The following is a 20,006-nucleotide window of genomic DNA, read 5'->3' as shown; positions in this document are numbered from 1 at the left end:
GATTTTGCTTGTGGGAAACCAGTTGAGAAAGTAAAAAATGGCCACATTTTACCACATGTAAAAATGTCACATGACCACAAGACAGTGCAACTGTCATGAATACATGCCAGTTGCCAAGTGACCGAATTTTGATCATGTGAGCATGGGGGTGCTGTAGTGATCATAAATGTGAAAAACAGTTGCAAGTCACTTTTTTTTTAGTCCTGTTGTAACTTTGAACAGTCACTAAATGAATGGTTGTAAATCGAGGACTATCTATACTCAAACTTTCCCTAACTTGGTATCAAAGGCTGTCAAATAGTCTTCTTTGATTATTAACAAGATTATACGCATCCCAAGTGTTTGGGAAATATGGGAGCTCTCTGTAATCTGCCCATCAAATCTGATAGCAGGAAATGATCCCTTATTGTAACCTTGTTGAGATCCTTGTGATAGTGGCCTGTGAGCATCGGAACATGCCTCTTGCTTCTTTGGAACAAAAAAAAATAGGTACTGAAGATAGCGATTTAGAAGGTTTTTTTTCTCTAATGACCCTCTAAAATTTGAATACAAATGCTTGATTAAAAGTTATTCCATTAATATTGGATATTATCTCTGGAACTTAAGCTCCAGGTTTCAAAACAACATTACGGTCATAATCCCTATGCGGGGGGAGGATTGAAGCCTCATCTTCCCCCAAAATGTCTGCAAAGGTGGCATACATGGCTGGCTATTCTAGCCACTCTGGCTGAGGGTATCCAGCAAGCCTGTGGAAAACTGCAGATTGAGTTTTTAGGCTGCAGAAGGGAATGATGGTGCCTCCTCTCCCCCCATCTACTGTTGAGTTATGCAGTTTTAGCCATGCTGTCCCTCAGACTATCGGTGGTTGATATGTTTTCCAATTGTTAACAACAATGGTACTGTAGGCTGCATGATGGGACCCACTCTTAAAGGCTGCCTGCTATCATATCTATCTTCATGTGATCAGGCAGGTCTACTGTAGGTATATTTAATTCTTCTACTGATTGTAAGTCTAAGAAATTTGTGGTGTCCCCAGAATCATGCAAGGTTTCTTGCTGTTCCTCATGCCCAGAGTCAAAAGATAATCTAGCAAAAACAATTAAGAGTATACTATGGTCCAACTTGAGCTCTCTTTACAAGATAAATGGTCCCCTCTGCGAGCTCTGGAGAGAGGGGCCATTGTTGTTTCCTTAAATTGGTGACTGATGAGAGGAATGAGGTTCTTCTGCACCCTGATCAGGCATCCTGCTTTCTCTACATGGCTCATTGGCTTGGCAAGCCCCGACGGCATGCCCTGATTTGCCACAGTAAAAGCAAGCTGCTGAATCCCGACGTCTTTGTCTTTCCTTAGCAACTGCCATTCTTCTGCCTATTCCGAACAACATCGGCTGTGCCACCTGCAGATTGGCTGAGGGAGGAGGCCTCATGAAATTTGATTTAACCTTAGGCCTGCACGATTTCTCCTGTTTCCATTTCAATTCTTGCAAACGGGTGTCTATGAGCAAGCAACTTTGGAATAACTCCACTAGATTCTGTGGAACTCCTCGCTTCGCCAGCTCACTCTGAATGTCACCGTGTAAACCATACTTGAACTGGTCCATCAAGGCTGACTCACTCCAGTCAGCATCTGCTGCCAATAATTTAAAATCAGCAATGTACAACTGCACTCTTCTGTTGCCCTGCTTAAGCTGCTGAATCTTGTGACTGGCTGAAACTGTTTGGATCAGATTCCCAAAATATGCTCTGAATCTTTCCATAAAGTTTTGATAGTTGTCCATTATCGGGTTGTTGCTTTCTATGATTGGTTGTGCCCACTTGGCCGCAGATTCCTTTAACAAACTCAATATAAAAGATACTTTTGAATGATCTGTTGGAAATTCTGCAGCTCGTGCTCCCATAAACAATTCACACTGTCCAATGAAGCTTCTCATTTTGTCTGCTTCTCCTCCAAACTTCTCTGGCAAACCACTATGGGAGGAGACTGGTTGCTCTACCAGAGCTAGTGGGGCCACCGATGGCTGGACCAACTTAAGTATCGTTGCTTGTAACTTCCTCATTTCTGCTTCCACTTCCTGTTGATGTAGGAGTAAGGTGTTCGCCATCTCTTGTGAAGACATAGCAGCTGCCTGCGATTCTGCTGCCATATCCGTTGCTTTCTCCTTCCCAGAAGCGCAGAGTCTGGCAAGATTAATGTCAGGCGGAAGTAACAGGAACCATTCCATGAATAGGCCCAAGTAGATACTTTATTGCTGATCGCGCATATTACAAACATCTCACCAGACCATCTGCCTTCTCTATAGGTTTAGCCTTAGGCATTTCCTCCCCTGAACTGATTCCAAGCTAGAATGTCTTTTTACTCCCCTTAAGAGTAGGGGATCCCAACCAGGGGTGCTTCACCCCCTGGGGAATGCAAGTTGATATTCCCAGGGGTGCGAAAATTTGGGTTTAGAAGTTTCAAAATTATAGTGTATAGGCATAATTATATGCATATAATTATTTACTTTTGTAAGAGATGCGAGAAGCGTTCTTGGGGTGTGGAGTGTAGAAAAGGTTGGGAATGTCTGTCTTAGTAATTCCAATGTAACCCAGAGAACAATATTTTTAACCACAATATACTATCAGTGTTATTATTCTTATTCAAATGTGAACCATAGTTAAACTATATCTACTAAAAAAAAACCAGTTTCATAAAAATATGTATTTGTTTCCACACACAATAACATAAAATAATAAAAACAGAACCAAGGGATTTTTTACGGCTGCATTGAAAAGAGAACATGGATTTCATGAATCTAAGGCTTTCCTACATTTCAATCACTAAAGGTTTACTTAGTGTTGTGACTGAAGTAGCTATCTCTAGGAGGAAAAATAAATACTTACTGCATCAGGTCTTCCTTCATGGCACATTTCTCCTTTTCTAGATCTTTCTTTTGGGATTCAAGTTTCTCACATTTGTCCTCTAAAGTGTTCACTTTATCTTGAAGAGCCTGAAGTTGCAGAGCAGAAAAATAAATAATCAAGATTTCCATTTATTATAATGTCAGAAAATAGTAACTGACATGTCTGTTTTGCTTGTTTAACACATGGTTATGTTTTAAACTTTGTCACCCTATTATATTTTGGGCCAATCTATTAGCCATTCTACAGTGAATAATCAGTGGATTCCTTTTTCTCTTTGTTTTGGGGTAATTTTGTTTTGCAGTTTTTCTATAGCTTCCATTATTACAGATAATTCTAAGGAAACCTAATTCTAAATTCAGACAATTCTGAAGCAGCCATCAAAATATCCTCTGTTCTGAACCTCCTTTATTTTTGTTTGAATATACAAAACCTCATTCCCATCCAGAGTGTCCTAACATCAATATTATCTTAGTGACTAGGATTCAATCAACTTTTTCTAACCTGTACATAATTTGTCCTCCTTCCTACTTTCTAGACTGGCATTTTTAAAAGGAACTGTGTAGTGTTACATGCTTTCTTTTTTAAATAACCTGGATATTACACCAATACACATTGTCTATAGTAACTGACAGTAGTCTTTCCTCATTCTCCCCAATCCAGGTGGAATGTTTTCTTAGTATTGCAGTTCACTAAGACTAGCACTTTGAATAGCACATAGCTATTCCTGCCTTCCTCTAAGGCAATTTCTGTGGAGACTGTAAACTCTACATCATTCTAGGAAGAAAACACTAGTTAAGTGTATCAGTGATGCATTGCAATTTTTTTACTATCAGTTCGGACATTTTCCCATGTGCTAAATGCTTCTACGCATGCGCAGAAGCATCTGGGAGGGTCAGCGGAGCCTCCCACTGCAGCTACTACTGGATTGCCCGATCTGTGCCAAACTGGCACCAACCCACCTCTGAAATGTGTTCAGTTTTCTTTTTTGTTGTTGTGTCTTGCCTTGTTTTGGAGATGGTTCCTACCTTAGTTGCCACAAGTTCTTCTTGTAGATGCATATTCTGCTCCTGGAGACTTGCTAGGTTCTTCTTCAGGTTCTTGTTTTCTTGAAGCAATGTTTCATTTTGCTGCTGTATTTTCTCCATTTCTCCCTGCAAACCAAAATCAAAAGAAAAATGCATGGTATTAATATGTTCTGGAGAGGTGCGCTAGATACCATTCAGGATACAAATAGTTCTTTTGATCTAAATATTTATTATATATTATTGGGAATGAGTTCTGAGTTTATTAGTCTTTGATTACATGCAGTGCTAATTGCATCAGCAGAAACAGTGCATTAAGGATGTTTTTTATTTCTCTAGTTCGGTCAAACCACTTTGGATTCAGTTTTTGAAATATTAAAGAATTGAAAAATAGAAAAAATTGGTTAGCCACCATGCTTGCTTATGCCGCACTACCTTAGTAAGCATTATTTGGATACTTTATCATCTGTCACAGATGAAGCATTGGCTGTTTGAATTGTGGGACATTTTTAGATAGAATCATTCAATAGATTTTATTTTTATGAATGGGGTGGACTACTTAATTTAAGTCACCCAACATATGCAAACAGTGGAAACTACTAAGACATCTCAGCAAAGTCTCTTTTTGTGTCCATTCTCTATAGTAAGTTGCCACTACTGAGATCAATCTGGTAATACAACATTTTTAAAAAACTGTTAAAAATATTCCGTCAGTATCTGAACTCCTACTGCTGTGACCATAAAAGATGCTGATGATTCATTCTACTACTTTTAAATACTGCTTTTCCATCTCTTTTGTGCTTAGAAGTGGATTAAGGGAATATTTTAAAAACATGGCTAATGTTTTTAATGAGTGTTCAAAAAACTTTCCCAGATGTCTAAATAAAGATTACATGGAAATACATACTAGCAAGAGTTTAACCAAAGATGTCATGGAGATAATATGGACTAAGCCTTTTCCCACTTCCCATGTTAGCAGGCTGCGCCCTGACAAAGGTGAGAATTTGCTGTACATCAATATGGATTCTGTTCTGAATGTATGGTTAATGCCCTTCCCCTACAATTATTTCATCAAATTGCTAGAAATATTTAATGTTAATTTTGATTATTTTTTAAAAAAATCTGTGTTGGATGTTTCTATGTGAGTGCTTAATGGTTTTATGCCAATATTTCAATTTCAGTAGCACTGAGAGACAAAAGGAGGTCTGGCAGTTCTTTGCTACTCAAGATAATCAGATTATAGATAAGGTGGAAGAAGTATCTTTTACTGTCAAGATAGGTGTAAATATGGGTACACCCAGACCTCTATATTCCAATCAACCAGCTGCCCATTCCTATTGTATGGGATCTATTTTTTTTTAAATGCTATAATGGAGGCCAGATTGGATTTTCTTTTTCACAAAAGGATGTTATACTTTTTAAAAAAAAAACAGAATAAATTCAAAAAGGCATTCATTTGATGGTGTAGATTACCATATCTCAGGCAAACCATTATAAGAATGCGAAATGTTTTCAAACTGCTTTGACTTCGAAATGCATCCCTTAAAGCTTGGAACAACTGTTTCTAATGTGAAACTATTTAAAGTGGATTGGGAATGTTTCAATTCCCAATGAAACACTTCCAAAATACTCAAACAGCTGTTTTATGCTTAGAGCCACGCGTTTTGAAGACCATAACACCCTAACCCATTCTGCACAAGCCTTTATTTAGTTTAGGACTTAAGAAAGGGAACTAACCTCTTTAGTAACTACCAGCATGTCATCCTTAGTCTCAGTACGGAATTGAAAGGGGATACTGGCCCCATGGATTTGCCCATCTTGATCAACATAGCAAAACTGATAATACTCATCATCCTTTGGCAGATAGTAGGCTGTAAAAAACAAAAAGCCACATTCCTTGTTTAGAGACTCAGTCACTGAGAAGAAATACAAAAATTAGCTATCTAACACTTAGTTATGGCTTACCTTTCAGAGATAATCTGCTGGATGCCAAACAGAAGGAAGGCTGACAGCTTTTAAAATTTGTCCCTTCCCTGAGTAGCAAAGCTGACAGTTCTAGGTAGATATCTGTCTGGGTCTTTTGCAGAAGGATTTTGGAATCATATCCAGATTAAGCCTAAGCACTTAAAATAAAATTAAGTTCACCCACCCTTCTTTTCTTCCCTTTTTATGACTGCAGTCTCATATTCTATATTCTTACTCAACAGCTGTCTCATATCTCAGGCTCATGTCTCACCGTAGCCAATGCTGAGGTGGGGAACAAATGATATCACCAGATTTCCTAGGATACAATTTACTGCTGAACTGCAATCACTTCCTAACAAACAGCTTTATTTTTTCTTTCCAGTGGTAAAAGTTACCAAGCCAGGAAGTAACAGCCATATAGCAATGTATAACAAGTAATTTTATTTTTTGTTTATATAACTATCTTTTGTTTCCTTCTTCTTATTTTATTGACCTCCAAAGTCCTTCAATGTCATTTCTCTCTCTTCCCCCCCCCCCCAATTGTTTTCTATAATCACTTCAAACAATACTATCAGCAACTAACTCTCACTCTGGCCAAATAATAAAAATAATTAATAAAATTAATAAACACATTAATTGGTTTCACAGGTTCTTTTTAAGGGATTGCCAGTGAAAAAAGCCTAGATTTCAATCAATCCGCTTTGGATGCCACAGTGGCACTATATGCAAGGCTAGTTTTCAGCAGATAACAGTGTGATGATTACTGTAGCAGGTTTCCTGTTGCAAAAATGCACCACCAATTCTCTTCTCATCACTGACCTTTAAAAGTCACCTGCTGTTGTTCAGCATATCTGTTCTTGAAATCATTGAACTCAGGGGCCCACATGAATGTGAAGTATTCACGAGTTGTCTTCCATCCCACCTGTAAGGCAACCACAAAGTGCATATGAAGGCTTCATCACCCAGCCTGGGTTCCTCCACACAGACTAGAACTGCTAAAAGTCTATATTAACTATGGATCTGGGGAACTGCAATCCAAGCACATCTTCAAGGTTTCAGGCTGAAGACTGTTCAAAGGTTTTAGAGAGGCTGTGGTGTATTTGTTTTGCATCCTCTTGGCTCCAACAAATAGTTACTGAGTGAAGGAATTATAGACTGTATTCAGACACAGCAATCTTAATGTGAAATTTATGTTGGAAGAAGGAAGGAGTAGTGATCCATGTTGGCCCTATTGCTTTGCTGCATCCAAGGAAAGAAGAAGAGGGAAAGCCTTCAACTTTCAAATTACAATGAATAGGAAGGCATTACCTACATTAGCAATAGGGCTAGAATCAAATCCCAAGAGTTTTGAAGACAGATTGTAAGGCTTTCAGAGAGAAAACTTCCTCTTAACACATCTCTATGGAGCAACAATGGGAAACACTTGACCTGGCAAAATGTTTAATTTGCATTTTAAGGAACCTGTAGTGCCATAACCTATCATTCTGCTGAAATACCATTTTTCATTAAGGACTTCAGAGAATTTTAAGTCTCTTATTTTTATCTCTGGATTACTTTAGGAACTCTCTCTTAAAGTGGTTTATTAATGGTACCCATTCACAATTTTGGGGGAAGTAATATTCAAGGAAAAGTAAAACTCAGCTGAGTGGTTTTTTTGGAGGGGGAGGGGGAGAACCGTCAGATATAAATGTTGGCTTGGTACCAATTGGCAGAGTAAACAACTAAAAATGGCACAAGCACTACTTACATGCTAAAAAGACATATAATTTATTAACAAACACTGAAAGTTGAATAGAAAAAATAGCTTCCATCCTGTATTATTTCTTCCTGACCTCAACATATGGATCTCAGATAAACCTAAAATCTCAATTTTCCTAAAAAACTGAATTTTTTTTTCTCCTGATGTCTTTATCAAAAGAGATCAACTATCCTACATCAGTTCCAATTGCTGTGATTTACTATTCAAATATCAGTGGTTTTTGCAAATCAAACTTACTCTGAATATGCCCACCCAATCCTTCTTGTGAGGCATGAAGTACTGGGAAATGTTATAAAAGCAAGTTATATCTGTTCCAGGAACATAGAATTTCTCTATGTTTGTAAAGATGACCTGAGAGAAATGGCTTTCTAGCATGACAGCAGAAGTAGGTGGTTCTTCCAAAGTGTTGCATGCACAAAACATATCCTCCATACTGAAGTCCTGTAAAGAAAAGAACCAAATATAAAAAGAAAGAGAAAGAGGAAAGGGGGGGGGGGAGAGAACACAAAGGCAAGATGATTAAAATGTTCTCATCAATCTTGACCCCATGATGCAAAGTTGTACAACTCTTTCTTGGATTATTTTAACTTCTTAAATTTCTGTTATGGGTAATTATTATTCAAAAGAGCAAGACACTGTACTCCACATTAAGATGAATCCAAAGTTTAAAAGTTTTAGCAACCTGTGCTAAATGATGTTTCTACTAACATTTTAAAGTGTTAAGAAATTAGTGGCATTATCTAAAATGGGCGCCCAAGATTTCTGACCATCAGAATTATCTCAGGATAATGCGCACGTAAATGACTTTCCTACGTAATATGATAGGGTCATAGCAACCTCTATTCAAGGACAACATCAACGTAGAGGCAGCAGATTTGATTCATAAGACATAATATAATGAAACAGACTTACATAGGAGAGCAGCCCAATAAACTATGCCCTCATTGTTCTAAAACTAATAGCAAGCTCATTTTTAAAAACAATACTCCTTCTGCAATCAAAATGATATTGTCAAACCCAAACAGTAGATCAACATCCCCAAGACTCCAGGCTCCTTGAAAACAGATAGATAAGGTTCCATGGGTGTCAGTGCTAGAGCTCTTGCAACTGGGCAATTATTCAAGGCTAAACCCTCAACTGGTTCTTCTGCCCTGCCTGGCTGGAAATTTCCCAACAGATGCCAGCCAGATGGACAAGAGAGAAATAACAGCAATTCTCAGAAATACAAATTGTCAACAGATACAGAATGAGTTCTCTGAGGTTGGAATGGGAAGCACAAGGAGGGGAGTAATGAAATAAAACTGAATGCCTCCAGTGTTTTGGATCAACTCCCAACAGCCCTGTCCAGCACAACCAATGGCAAAGGATAGATGTAGTAATTCTGTACTGCTTATCACAGAAAATATTATCAGGGAAGAAAACATGGCTGAATGGAACAAGTACACTTATTTAGAGCTTGGCACTGCAGCATACATTTAATGACCGTAAAGTGAAACATTGAATTTGAATGTTGAACAACCTCCTTTCCCAGAAACACCATGTTTATACTCCTCTACCCACTTTCTTGCCTTTATGTAGCTGACTGGTAATTAGTGTAGCCTACAACTATTTGGCGGGGGGGGGGGAGAGATGCCTTTTCCTGCTTCCCTTATCTCCAGCATATGTGATAGGACTCACTATGGTCTTGCTTGCGAATTATTAGGATATCATAAAAGTATAATAATGATAAAAAATAAAACTAGATTCTATAATGCCAACTCTTTACCTTGTAGCCTTTAAAGAACATGATTAGAGAAATGAGCCTTCTTCTTTAGGAAAAGAATAAAAATAATAAATCTACCATTTAAAAATGTTTTTTTTTAAAAAAAGGAACTAAAACTTTATAAGCTTACAGAATCAAATCCAAACATTTCTAAATTAATAAGAAATGAAAATAAACAGGAAATGATTTCATTTAGTAGCTTGTGAACTACTTGGCACATTGGTTTGCAAACATCATCAGGAGCTTTTATAAATCATGAATTGGCTGCTCCATTTTTATTAATTTCTCTGTGCCTTTGCTAGACATAGTTACTAGCAATTAACAAATGTCTTTTTTAGCACATGCTAGTAGGAGCTAGAAGGGAAGACAACAAACACTTCACAGGTTAATCACATACATAGACTAGCTGACAGAATGCGGCTTTGTATCCTTGGGAAGGAATTCTGCCAATGGGCTTGTTAATGGAACCAAGGAAAGTAACATGGCATTTAGCTGAGTTTAACAACGTGTCAGCCAAGGTCCAGAGCTAAAAGAAAGGCTATCATTAGTAGGTTAAAAAAAAGACATGTGATTTTGTGTACATGTGGTTTTTTTATGGCATAATAAAAGCTTGTTGAATAAGTATGCTTGATTTGAACTTGGGTCCCAAATGTATCTCTTTACTTCTGTAACAGAAATAAAGAGTTTGCATTATACCTTATTCTTCATGAATTCATTGGCCTATAGTGCCGGGTAACTTGAACCCAACAATTGAAACAAAAACAATACTGGTATTAGCATAGCTTTCTTGGAAAGAACACTGAAAAATCGGGAGGCAAGAACAGAATTTCTCATTTACCATGTGATATACAATTGTTTGATGCAGAGACTATTCTTCTCCCCCCCCCCCCCAAAAAAAAAGATTTAGGCAGAGGTGCTCCTGTCAAATACTTCCCCATTTTTTTCAGAGCTGTGTTGATTCTTAACTAGCAAACAGCACTATCCAGGAAAATCAAGAAACTTTTGCAGCATGCAACACAAGATTTGCAAATGTCCTTATAATTTTAAAAGAACTTAGGAAATAAAGACAGTATTTCCCCTCACCCCCACTCCAAAATAGCCGGAGAAAGGAGAAATTTAAGGACAGGAATCTTGGTAGCCAGCAGCTAATTAAAGCTACAACTTCCTATTCAATTCTATTTCATTTATGCAACAATTATTTAGGCTGGGATTACAACTGTGTTAAGGGAAAGTGTCTCTAATCTATTTTGGCCATTACAACATTAAAGTTGTGATAGATAAACCTTTTGGATTGGGAAAACTTTTGGAATTTTGAGACTGCCTATAAAACTAGTACAGATCTCCTGCATGAGCAGGAGGTCCCTCCCAACTCTGTTACTGTTTACCCATAAAATGAATAAACCCCTGCAGACATTGTAATCATGAAAGACACCACTGACAAATAAAAAATGCCTATTAACCCCTGCTTTTCAAATGCCTCATTGACCTTTTGTGGAGCCTATAGATATTTCATTAATAAAATAATGCTACAATTTTGCTGCATACGTCTTCTTATTTGCTTTTTTTAAATATTAAAAGAGGGAAGCTGATTGATGTGTAGAGGCATCATACTGGGGGATTATGTGTTCAAGTTCTGTCTTAGACATGAAAGCCAGCTAGGTGACTTTGTGCCAGCCATTCTCTCTCAGCCCAACACACCTCATAGGGCTGTTGCTGTGGAGGAAAATGGAGGAGGAAAGTATATGTTTGCTACCCCTGAATTATTTGTAAAACTAATAAAAGTGAGATACAAATAATAAAACAAAAAATGGGAATCTGCCCAATTGTTGATGACAAATTTATGTACATATTACTTTTACATTTTTATGAAAGATGAGGAAAAAACATGACTTAAAATTAGCTAGACAGACACTCATATAAGTCCTCTTGAGCAATAGACTCTTGGGAGACACAATAAAGTGATACAACAATGCATTTATTAATAGGGCTTTCAATGGTTTGGATTTAACTGGGAACAGGAACTTTGGAAATTGTAGGAACACAGGCAGCAATTCCTACCTCTATTTCCAGATTTGTACAGCTGTGGTGGAAACCTCTGACACAGCTGAGTGATGCTAGAAAAAGATGTGACCGATTAATGAACTGCAGACAGGTGATTGTGAAGAGACACTTTGGGACGCAAACAATCTAATTCAAATCATAGCACAATGCAACCCAGTAGTTACTCTTTAAGATTATCACAAAACCCTCTGACGATTTTCTGTAAACTAAAGCTAATGAATGGAGACATGCACAGGGTTGGATGGAGTTGGGATGTAGCAATTGGGATGGTGGTAATATCAGAGATGAGGATGAGTCTGGCTGGGAATACCAGTATCTCTCAACACACAATAGCTCTAAGCAACATGGATATCAAATTAAGTCCATGAAGCTTGCCAGAAATAAATTCTAATTTCTCAAGCAACAAGTAGCTGAATGATAATATTTATAGGAGAAATTTAAAAAATGGTAAAGGGACGCGTTTGGAAGAATGTATGTCACCAAACTGGAAAGGAAGAAAAGTTCCCAATCAATTCAACTAGGTTTCAAGTTTCTGAATTATACTACTCCTCTTTTTTTTTTTTTTTGTATCTGGAATTTGGAATAAAGACCTAATAGTCATTAGCAGAGAAGGAGAAAAGTGGTCCTACGAGAATAAATTCTTAAATGGTTGTTAGACTATTTTATAGAATTTAGTATTAGAACATTTTATTTAAGCATTTACACTTTTACCTAGATTGAGAAGCTGTATCTTGTTTTAAGATTTGTTGACTTTCTTACTCTTCATTGCTCAGAGGCATTGGAGACAGCTTGCCCAGGAAAGTGAGATAAGGTATACACCCCCAAGGACAGCTTATTAGATAAATATGTTTTACGAAAGTTAGACATAAGAAAGAAGGTCCTTGATATGGAATCATTTGAGGAGGGAACTGGATGACTGGATGGGGCGGGGTGTGTGTGATAAAGGGACAGACTGTAATGTCTATAAGACTGTAATGTCTATAACCTGGCTGGCTGGATGCTTGCCTCTGCCCACCAAACAGTTTGCTTGCATTATTCTTTACTCAATTTAATTTCATACAACTGTCTGCTTTTTTAAAATCATCCCAGCTCAGAATGAGAATAAGTATAAGAAAATTCCAAGACAGCCTGAAAAGATATGTTGGTAATTGTTAATAGTAGCAAAGCAAGAGTCCGATCAAAGTAGTTAACTACCAATGTATTCTACTGCTTGTTCATTATTCTTTTTATTAAAATAAATAAGAATTTATATAAGACAAGTTTCCATGGATTTGGATCTTGATGTTCTTTAGTGCACAGGATTGCACTGTGTTTTTTCGTTCAGTTCCTATAATAGGTGGGACTGACTCTGGTGACAGGAAGGGGGGGGGAGCACAATAAGATGATTTGCTAGACTTGTTCAATAGGCAATATTGAAACTCATTTGGGAATGGCTGTATAAAAATTGGGAAACAGCACTTCTTTATGATCTGCCTCCTCTCAACACATACAGTCCTTGGTAATGGAAGCCCAGCTTATGTTAATATTGTTGCTATTATTAATTTTAGCAAATAGTAGGTAATATGCCTTTCTCAAATGTTCTCTCCTTCTCCATCACTGATAGATAACAAGTTTGTGTTTTACTTTAAGAGAAAGAGTTTTTTATTTCTAAAGCCTGAGTTGCTGTCAAGATCAGTAATGTGATCTGCAAAAGAAAGCATAGGCCAAAAATGTTTCTGGGTCTCAGCAGTTTCTTCAAAGAAACATTTAAAAAAAAAAAAAAAGCCGTGTATGCTTTCTGCTCAGACACTGGGGTCTTTTGATTGACTGGAAACACAGGCCTACCTCTTTTGGCCCTGTAGTATTTGGCAAAACCTTAGTTCACCATTGCATAGCTTATTCACTGAAATAAGGTAGCTTTCCCACACCCATCGCTCTCTCTTTGTGTGTTGGTCTACAATTCTCTTCATCTAAAACTTGGGCTGAAGATAACTGAAAGGACCGCCCCGAGTCCTTTCCGGGAGAGGGGGCGGTCTATAAGTGTGAATAATAAATAAATAAATAAATAAATAATCTATGTAGCTGCAAGGCACTAGGCAGGGAAAAGGTGTTCCGAGGAGACAGAGCTCATTGCAGCAGCTCTTAACGACCCCAAATAATGATGAGGAAGACATTACATTTCGAAAATAACAGTAGAAGCCCTACACACAGCCCTTCAGATGATGCTGGACAATAATTTTCAGCTGCCATAGTGAGCATGAACAGTAAAGGATGCAGAGAAGTGTAGTTTGGTTCATCAACATCAGTTGGATGCTGAATTCCATAATTAATATGATGAAAGGAATATAGCTCATACCATCCTTTTAGAGATGCTGTTGCTCCTCATGGCTCCTGTGCTTTTAATAGGCATTAAAAGATGTATCGATATTGCAGAAGGGAGTTAACTAAGTTGCAATTCTGTTATAAACAACTTCAACTACAAATATCTCTTCCAGCAGTTGCTGGGCTGGAAGGGATGCTTGTAGTGGCTAAAGTGTTGAGCTATTATTGAGAAAGCCCATTTTATCTTTTTTCAGTCACTAAAACTCAAGCTTGGTTCTTGGACAACATATTAAAACAAATTCTCAAACCCTGGCTTTGAGTCTCCGAATATAACACATGCATTAGTAGAAGCTGTAGCAAACTGTGAAAAAACAACTCTGAAATACAATTTTGAGGTATTTATTCACGAGGAATGAGCAAAAATAATACTGCTTCCCTTGACCTCCAATTCTTAATTGTGTTTATTATTTGTAAATCTCTTCCATCAGTTTTGAAGTTACTTCCTCCCCCCTCCCCTTTCAGTCCCTTCTCCCTTCCCCTCCTTCTGATTCCCTTTGCAGACAGAGAGCCAAATTAATGATAAGAACTTTGCACAGAAACTATCTATCCTCCAAACATGATCATGCTACCTTTAACACTAAAGACAAAGCATGCTTGCCTTTGGGCCCATATCTTATTGTGAAAGGAGGGCAGAACAAACTTCCTTGAGGCTTTTCGGATATGGTTGCAAACTATTTTTACAGCCAAGATCACTTGTATTCATACTGAGTTACATTCCATGTTGGCAGAAGCAAGAAAGATATCAGGGCAATGACTTGCAAAGTAACTACAGATTCTTTTGACCTTGTTGTAATCCCAGGAAGTGAGGCAGAGATCTCACCAGCATGAGCTCTACCTTCTCTGAACTCAATCCATGATGCTGGACTTCTTCAGGCAGTCCTACCACCACCTGGGCTGAAGTTGCCCCCCTACTGCTAGGGCTCAGTAAAATAATAACTAAATAAGAGCCAACTGCTCATTGACAAAGCATTTTACCATATTTTTCAGAGTATAAGATGCACCTCCCCCCCCCAATAGTGTGGAAATGTTGGTGCATCTTATACACCAAATACAACCATTTTAGCCTTTTCTCAGCCCCCAGGAGCACTCTGCAGGCTTCAGCAGGGCTGGGGGGAGGCAAGAAATGCCCCTGTTTTTGCAAAAAAGTCCCTCTTTCCACCCATTTTTTGGAAAAAGTCTGCAGAGTGCTCCTGGGGGCTGGGGATAACAAAAACTTTTTTTCTTACTTACCTCTTCGAAATCTTGGTGTGTCTTACACACTGGTGCATCTTTTGGTCCAAAAAATACTGTAATTTTTTAAAAAAAATTTTTAAAGAACTAAAGCCAGTACTGTATTTAATTATTATTTTAATTTTTTTAAAGAACTAAAGCCGGTACTGTATTCTACTTCCACTTTTCACATGCTAACGAAACCCACACTCTCTTTTAACATTTGAAACAATGGGATCTACTGTGTCATGAGACAATCAAATAAGTTCTACCAGTACTTACCAAAGAGCAGAAACAGAATTCTGAATCTGTGCTTGTCTTAACAGCTCTGTGACAGGCAGGAACTGAGCTGGATGTCCCTGAATAGGGATGCAAAGGAAATTCAATATTAATTTCAAGAAATCTAAATTTCTGCATCTATACACAAGGGGCTACATCTGCATGAACTATACTGTGGCATGTGATCTCCAACAGCTGTGGCTACAAACATTTTAAAATTGTTATTTCCACCCTTGTTTTTTATGGTTTTAATTTTCAAATTTATAAGAAGCTGAATAATAAATTAAAAAAGCAACTGACATTTATATCAAGTGCATCAAGAATTTCTCCTGGCTCATTATCACTCCTTATTCGTTATTTCTTCAGTTCCTCCAAAGAAGGTTCACTGCCTAACAATTTATTCAGGCCATTTCAGTCTGTTTTATTGAATAAACACAGCCCTGCAAAGTCTCTGAAGTGCCAGAGATATCAATATTCAGAGAAAAAAAATACAAGATTTGGGGGCATGAAGGGAAACAGAAGTTTAAAAACAATTTTTTTAAGGAAGATTTCCCTCCCCCTAGATTGGCAAGTTAGCATGGTATTGTCTAATATTTGACAATGCCATTCTAGCTTGCCAATCTATCCCTGCCATTTCATATATAGAGATCCAATGTGGTGTTTTAGTTAATGAATTGCCAATATTAAGATATGCATAGGCCAGTGATGGCAAACCTTTTAGGTACCAAATGCCCAAACTGTGCGTGCGCATGCCCACACTGCAAGGCGCATGCGCAGCAGAGACCTGAAGATCAGCTGGCCAGAGGGAGGTAGGGCAGCCCAAACACTGGCAGCTTTGCAGAGGTGAGATTTTTTTCTTTCATGAGCGTTGTTTGCAGGGAAACAGAAGCTCACGAAAGAAACACCATGGAGAACTGAGCTAGGGCGATGGTGTGCATGCCCACAGAGACGGTTCTGCCTGCCACCTGGGGTACGCGTGCCATAGGTTCACCATTACGGGTATAGGCCGAAACAGATGTCTAGTGATGATGTCCCACAACAGCTGAGAGAGACAGTAACTGGCCCAAAGTCACCCAGCTGCCTTTCATGACTAAGGCTAGACTTGAATTCATTGTCTTCAAATTTCTAGCCTGGTGCTTTAACCATAGATCACATTGGTATTTCTTAACAGGACCTTAGTAAAGTTAGGCTTTCCTCTGAAAACTATATGCAATTTTCTGGGAAGAATTTTCAGAAGTAATTTTTCATTGTCATCTTTTCATTGCTGAGGGGGAGTGACAGACTTGTGGTTACCCAGCTGACTTTATATCTAAGACAGGACTCAAACTCAGGTTCTCCCACTTCTAGTCTAGCATGTTAAAAACTATACATCATTGTATGGTGTGGGGATGGGAAGAGAGGAAAGGACGGGCAATAATATAGTGGAGATCGGGAGCAGACTGTTCATGGGAAAGGTGATTCCATCATTTGAAACCAAAGTGGCCTGTGTTGTGCCATGATGCCTAGTGATCAGAGCCCCAGTGGTCCCACTTTTGGGGCATTACTATTGAATGTAAGCCAGTCTGTAATAACGCTCCTCTAATTTGTGATTTAATTGTAAATGAAAAGGCTAACCTTGAATATATTACTGAAAGTTGGTTGAGCATGGTTTTTGTTTTAGGGTTTTCTCAGAAACTCTTTATAGCTGGGTAATAGTACTTGCACATTTGTGTCAAAATAATCTTTACTTTACTGGGCAAGCTCCAACTCCTTCCTTGAAAAAAATGTCATCTAGTGTGACTCAGGAGGCATGCCTTCTTTGTTAAAGCACCTACCCCACGGGGCACCAGACCTCTCTTTTATTACAGTAGATCGGAAATGGAACAAGTTTTTTAAAGTTCTGATACAGAAGATACATTACAAAGAAGTTTAAAGTAAATACAAATACAAAATAGAAGTGTTATTTTATTCTAATGAGCACACTTTCAAATGAGAAACCTATAGGTAGGCACATTAAGGAGGCAAAACATCGTACATGGCAGCAGAATCTCTGAAACAGTCATAATTGTTAAGAAGACTCTTTGATGGAGATGGGAGATTTAGAAATGGGAAATACAAATAAAATAAACAAAAATTTAAAAAAAAAAACCTAAACTCTCTGGAAACCCAGTTTGTTTGCTATATTATGGACTCTATCCAATGTATAACCCTGGCCCCTGCTCTTCTCCCCCCTCTCCCCTTGGACTATAAAACAGCACAGTGGTCTGATATGTAAATATAGAATATGGCATTTCTTTCTGAATATGGGGAAAGTGTTGGGAAAGTAAATTCTACCTGAGTAGATGAATAAAGACCAGGACAAAACAAAGTTGGGAACTGTGATTATACACAAATATGTACAATAGGACATTCAGCAACAGGATCTGTTCATGCATGATGAAACTGAAAATTTGACCAGAACCAAGTTAGACTTACACAGCTGTCAGTATTATTGCAGGAAAAACTCTGGACCATTTGGCAAGAACTTGTTAGAAAATGAGCAAGGTATAGCATTAATCGAATAACCTACAAAAATAAAAGCCACTAAATCCGAGATTCTCCCTACAACATTTTGTGATGCTTAGGCATGATTAAGGAGAATAAAAAAATAAAGCTATGCAATTATGAAACTTTCTGCTGGATTTAATACAGTACTATTTCAAACACCATTCCTTTGAGGATGCTATCTTCTATATACATTCAAACAATTAAGACTCATCTACCTTGTTATCCCAACATGTATTAGTTTTTTACTAATTGAAACAAATCCTACCTGGAAAAGTCAGAAGAAGAAATAGAGTTCTAACAAGTGCAAAACAAATGCTGTATATAACTTTTGTTTAATGCTTTGTATAATGTTATACAACTTTTGTCTCAAAGTTCCTCTGGGTCCTTGGTACTCTTATGGAAAACATAGCCTAGTTGAAATATAAGCAATCAAGTGGAAAAGTCCTATCTTAATGCTAATATGCATTACAAGAACTTCTAACATGCATCATCTGAATTTTGCAAATAAATAAAGTTCATTTTTTGGAGCTGCCTTCAAGGATTGTGCTTGCATGTGTGCAGAATCCTAGGGAGAAATCAAAGCAAAAGCGGAACAGGAGATTTGATGCATTGTCCCCCCCACAATGAATTCCTGACCATTATACATTACAGCAGCAAGTAACAGCTAATGCCCTTTGCTTTCTGAGACCCAGTAATCATTGAATAACATTTCCCAATTAATAATAAGTTGCGATAGAAATCAGGAAAAAAAAAACCACAGAAAATGTACAATACCCCCTAAAAGTATGTCCTGAAGAGTCGAAATGAAATCCATCCGAACGGCATCAAGTTGGAGGACTTATGCCTTACAGTCATCCCAGAAAAAGTCAACATAGCAGCGAACCAGAGAAGCAAAATACATAGCTAGAGTGTGGCAATTTTTAAAACATCCCTTCTGGACTTTCACCCCGCCTTTTAAAAGGACTTTTCTTCCTCGGACCTGCGAACAAAATAATTTGTTGCCAGAACCAAACTTTTCTTAACTTCCTACTCACTTCTTTGCCGGTGGTTAGCAGAAGCGATGATCTCCCACGAGAACTGCAAGACTGCTCGAATCGAAAGACGCCCGCAACTAGACACACAGTAAGAGACGCCTGCCCGGCTTATGAAGAAAAACGAAAACCCCCACGCCCATTGTGGGATGCTACTACCTAAAGAGTTGCAAAGAATGCTGGGAGATGTAGTTCTCTAATGCAATTTTTAAAAAGCTGTCTTCCAGGCATTCTTCTTTCCAGATGTGTGCAAATGCAGCGCACCTATAATCTTCTGAGTTAATAACAGTTGGGGTTCAGGACGAGGAAGGATCAAGGATCGCTTTTAGCAGATCCTTTATTTTTTTGTGATTTCAGATCAACCCTCCAAACTGAAGCTTGTCAAATCACTAGTTCATTTGTAATACAAATTATAAGAGACTATTCCCTTACTTTTTTTCCTTGTGGAAAAAATGCTCAACTGTTTTTCTTAAAGCATCTCGCAAACATTTTAATGTACATTTTCTTTCATTACTATGGGAAATTTTCAGTTCTACCCTGGGAACCAAAACAGAAAGCAAGAATGAATGAAGTGAAAATTGGTCCTTGGTCTCAATCTTGTCATTACAAGTCAGCAAAGAATACTATCCAAATCGCATGTACTGAGTTGCTATCTTAGTAACCTTAGAAAAGAATGTTTTGGTGGATCTCATGTACAGGTAGTGACTTACCTGTTTCTAAAATAGAAGACTGGTGAATATCTCCTCCTGGTGGTATCTGAGAGAATTGACAGATGAGCTTGTTGTAAAAAGATTGCTGGACAGAGCATAGTGTACTGTACAAATAAATGTACATTTTTCTTGTGGAGTGATGATCAGTGTTGATCACATGATCAGTTAATGGCAGAACTATTAGGCAAGCTCACAAACATCCAAGTCTTGAAAGAGTTGAACTCTCCTACTTTACTGGGTAATCCCCAACTATATTAATCAGCAGGGTGGGAATCAGCTAGGTAAGAATATCAAGCTTGACGCTTCTTGTAGTCTATTGATCACTTCATCAGCAGACTCTGATAGTGTGATACAGCAAAACTATGTAGTTCTTTTGATACCCATCACTTTCTAAAACCCACCAATCAGACGATTTGCAGA

General features: G+C 38.0%; 1 protein-coding gene across 2 annotated transcripts in view; it reads right to left on the bottom strand.

Annotated features, from left to right (window-relative positions):
- The window catches only part of CALCOCO2 (calcium binding and coiled-coil domain 2), a 28,933-nt gene extending 9,934 nt beyond the window's left edge, over positions 1 to 18,999 (bottom strand). The window contains exons 1-8 of one of the 2 annotated variants that reach the window (XM_081971390.1): positions 18,880 to 18,999; positions 15,323 to 15,399; positions 11,468 to 11,523; positions 7,885 to 8,088; positions 6,708 to 6,810; positions 5,661 to 5,794; positions 3,927 to 4,052; positions 2,881 to 2,987 (exon numbers count right to left, since the gene is read on the bottom strand). In XM_081971390.1, the coding sequence (XP_081827516.1) occupies positions 2,881 to 2,987; positions 3,927 to 4,052; positions 5,661 to 5,794; positions 6,708 to 6,810; positions 7,885 to 8,079 (665 nt within the window). In that variant the 5' untranslated portion in view covers positions 8,080 to 8,088; positions 11,468 to 11,523; positions 15,323 to 15,399; positions 18,880 to 18,999. The remainder of the gene's footprint in view (positions 1 to 2,880; positions 2,988 to 3,926; positions 4,053 to 5,660; positions 5,795 to 6,707; positions 6,811 to 7,884; positions 8,089 to 11,467; positions 11,524 to 15,322; positions 15,400 to 18,879) is intronic. The other variant, XM_081971389.1, reaches the window with a different exon arrangement.
- Between the last annotated feature and the right edge of the window lie 1,007 nt (positions 19,000 to 20,006).

Source organism: Natrix helvetica, assembly GCF_964273705.1.
Source record: "Natrix helvetica genome assembly, chromosome: Z".
Lineage (NCBI taxonomy): Eukaryota > Metazoa > Chordata > Lepidosauria > Squamata > Natricidae > Natrix > Natrix helvetica.
Note: the sequence above shows the minus strand (reverse complement) of the source record. Positions and strands in the feature narration are given on the sequence as shown.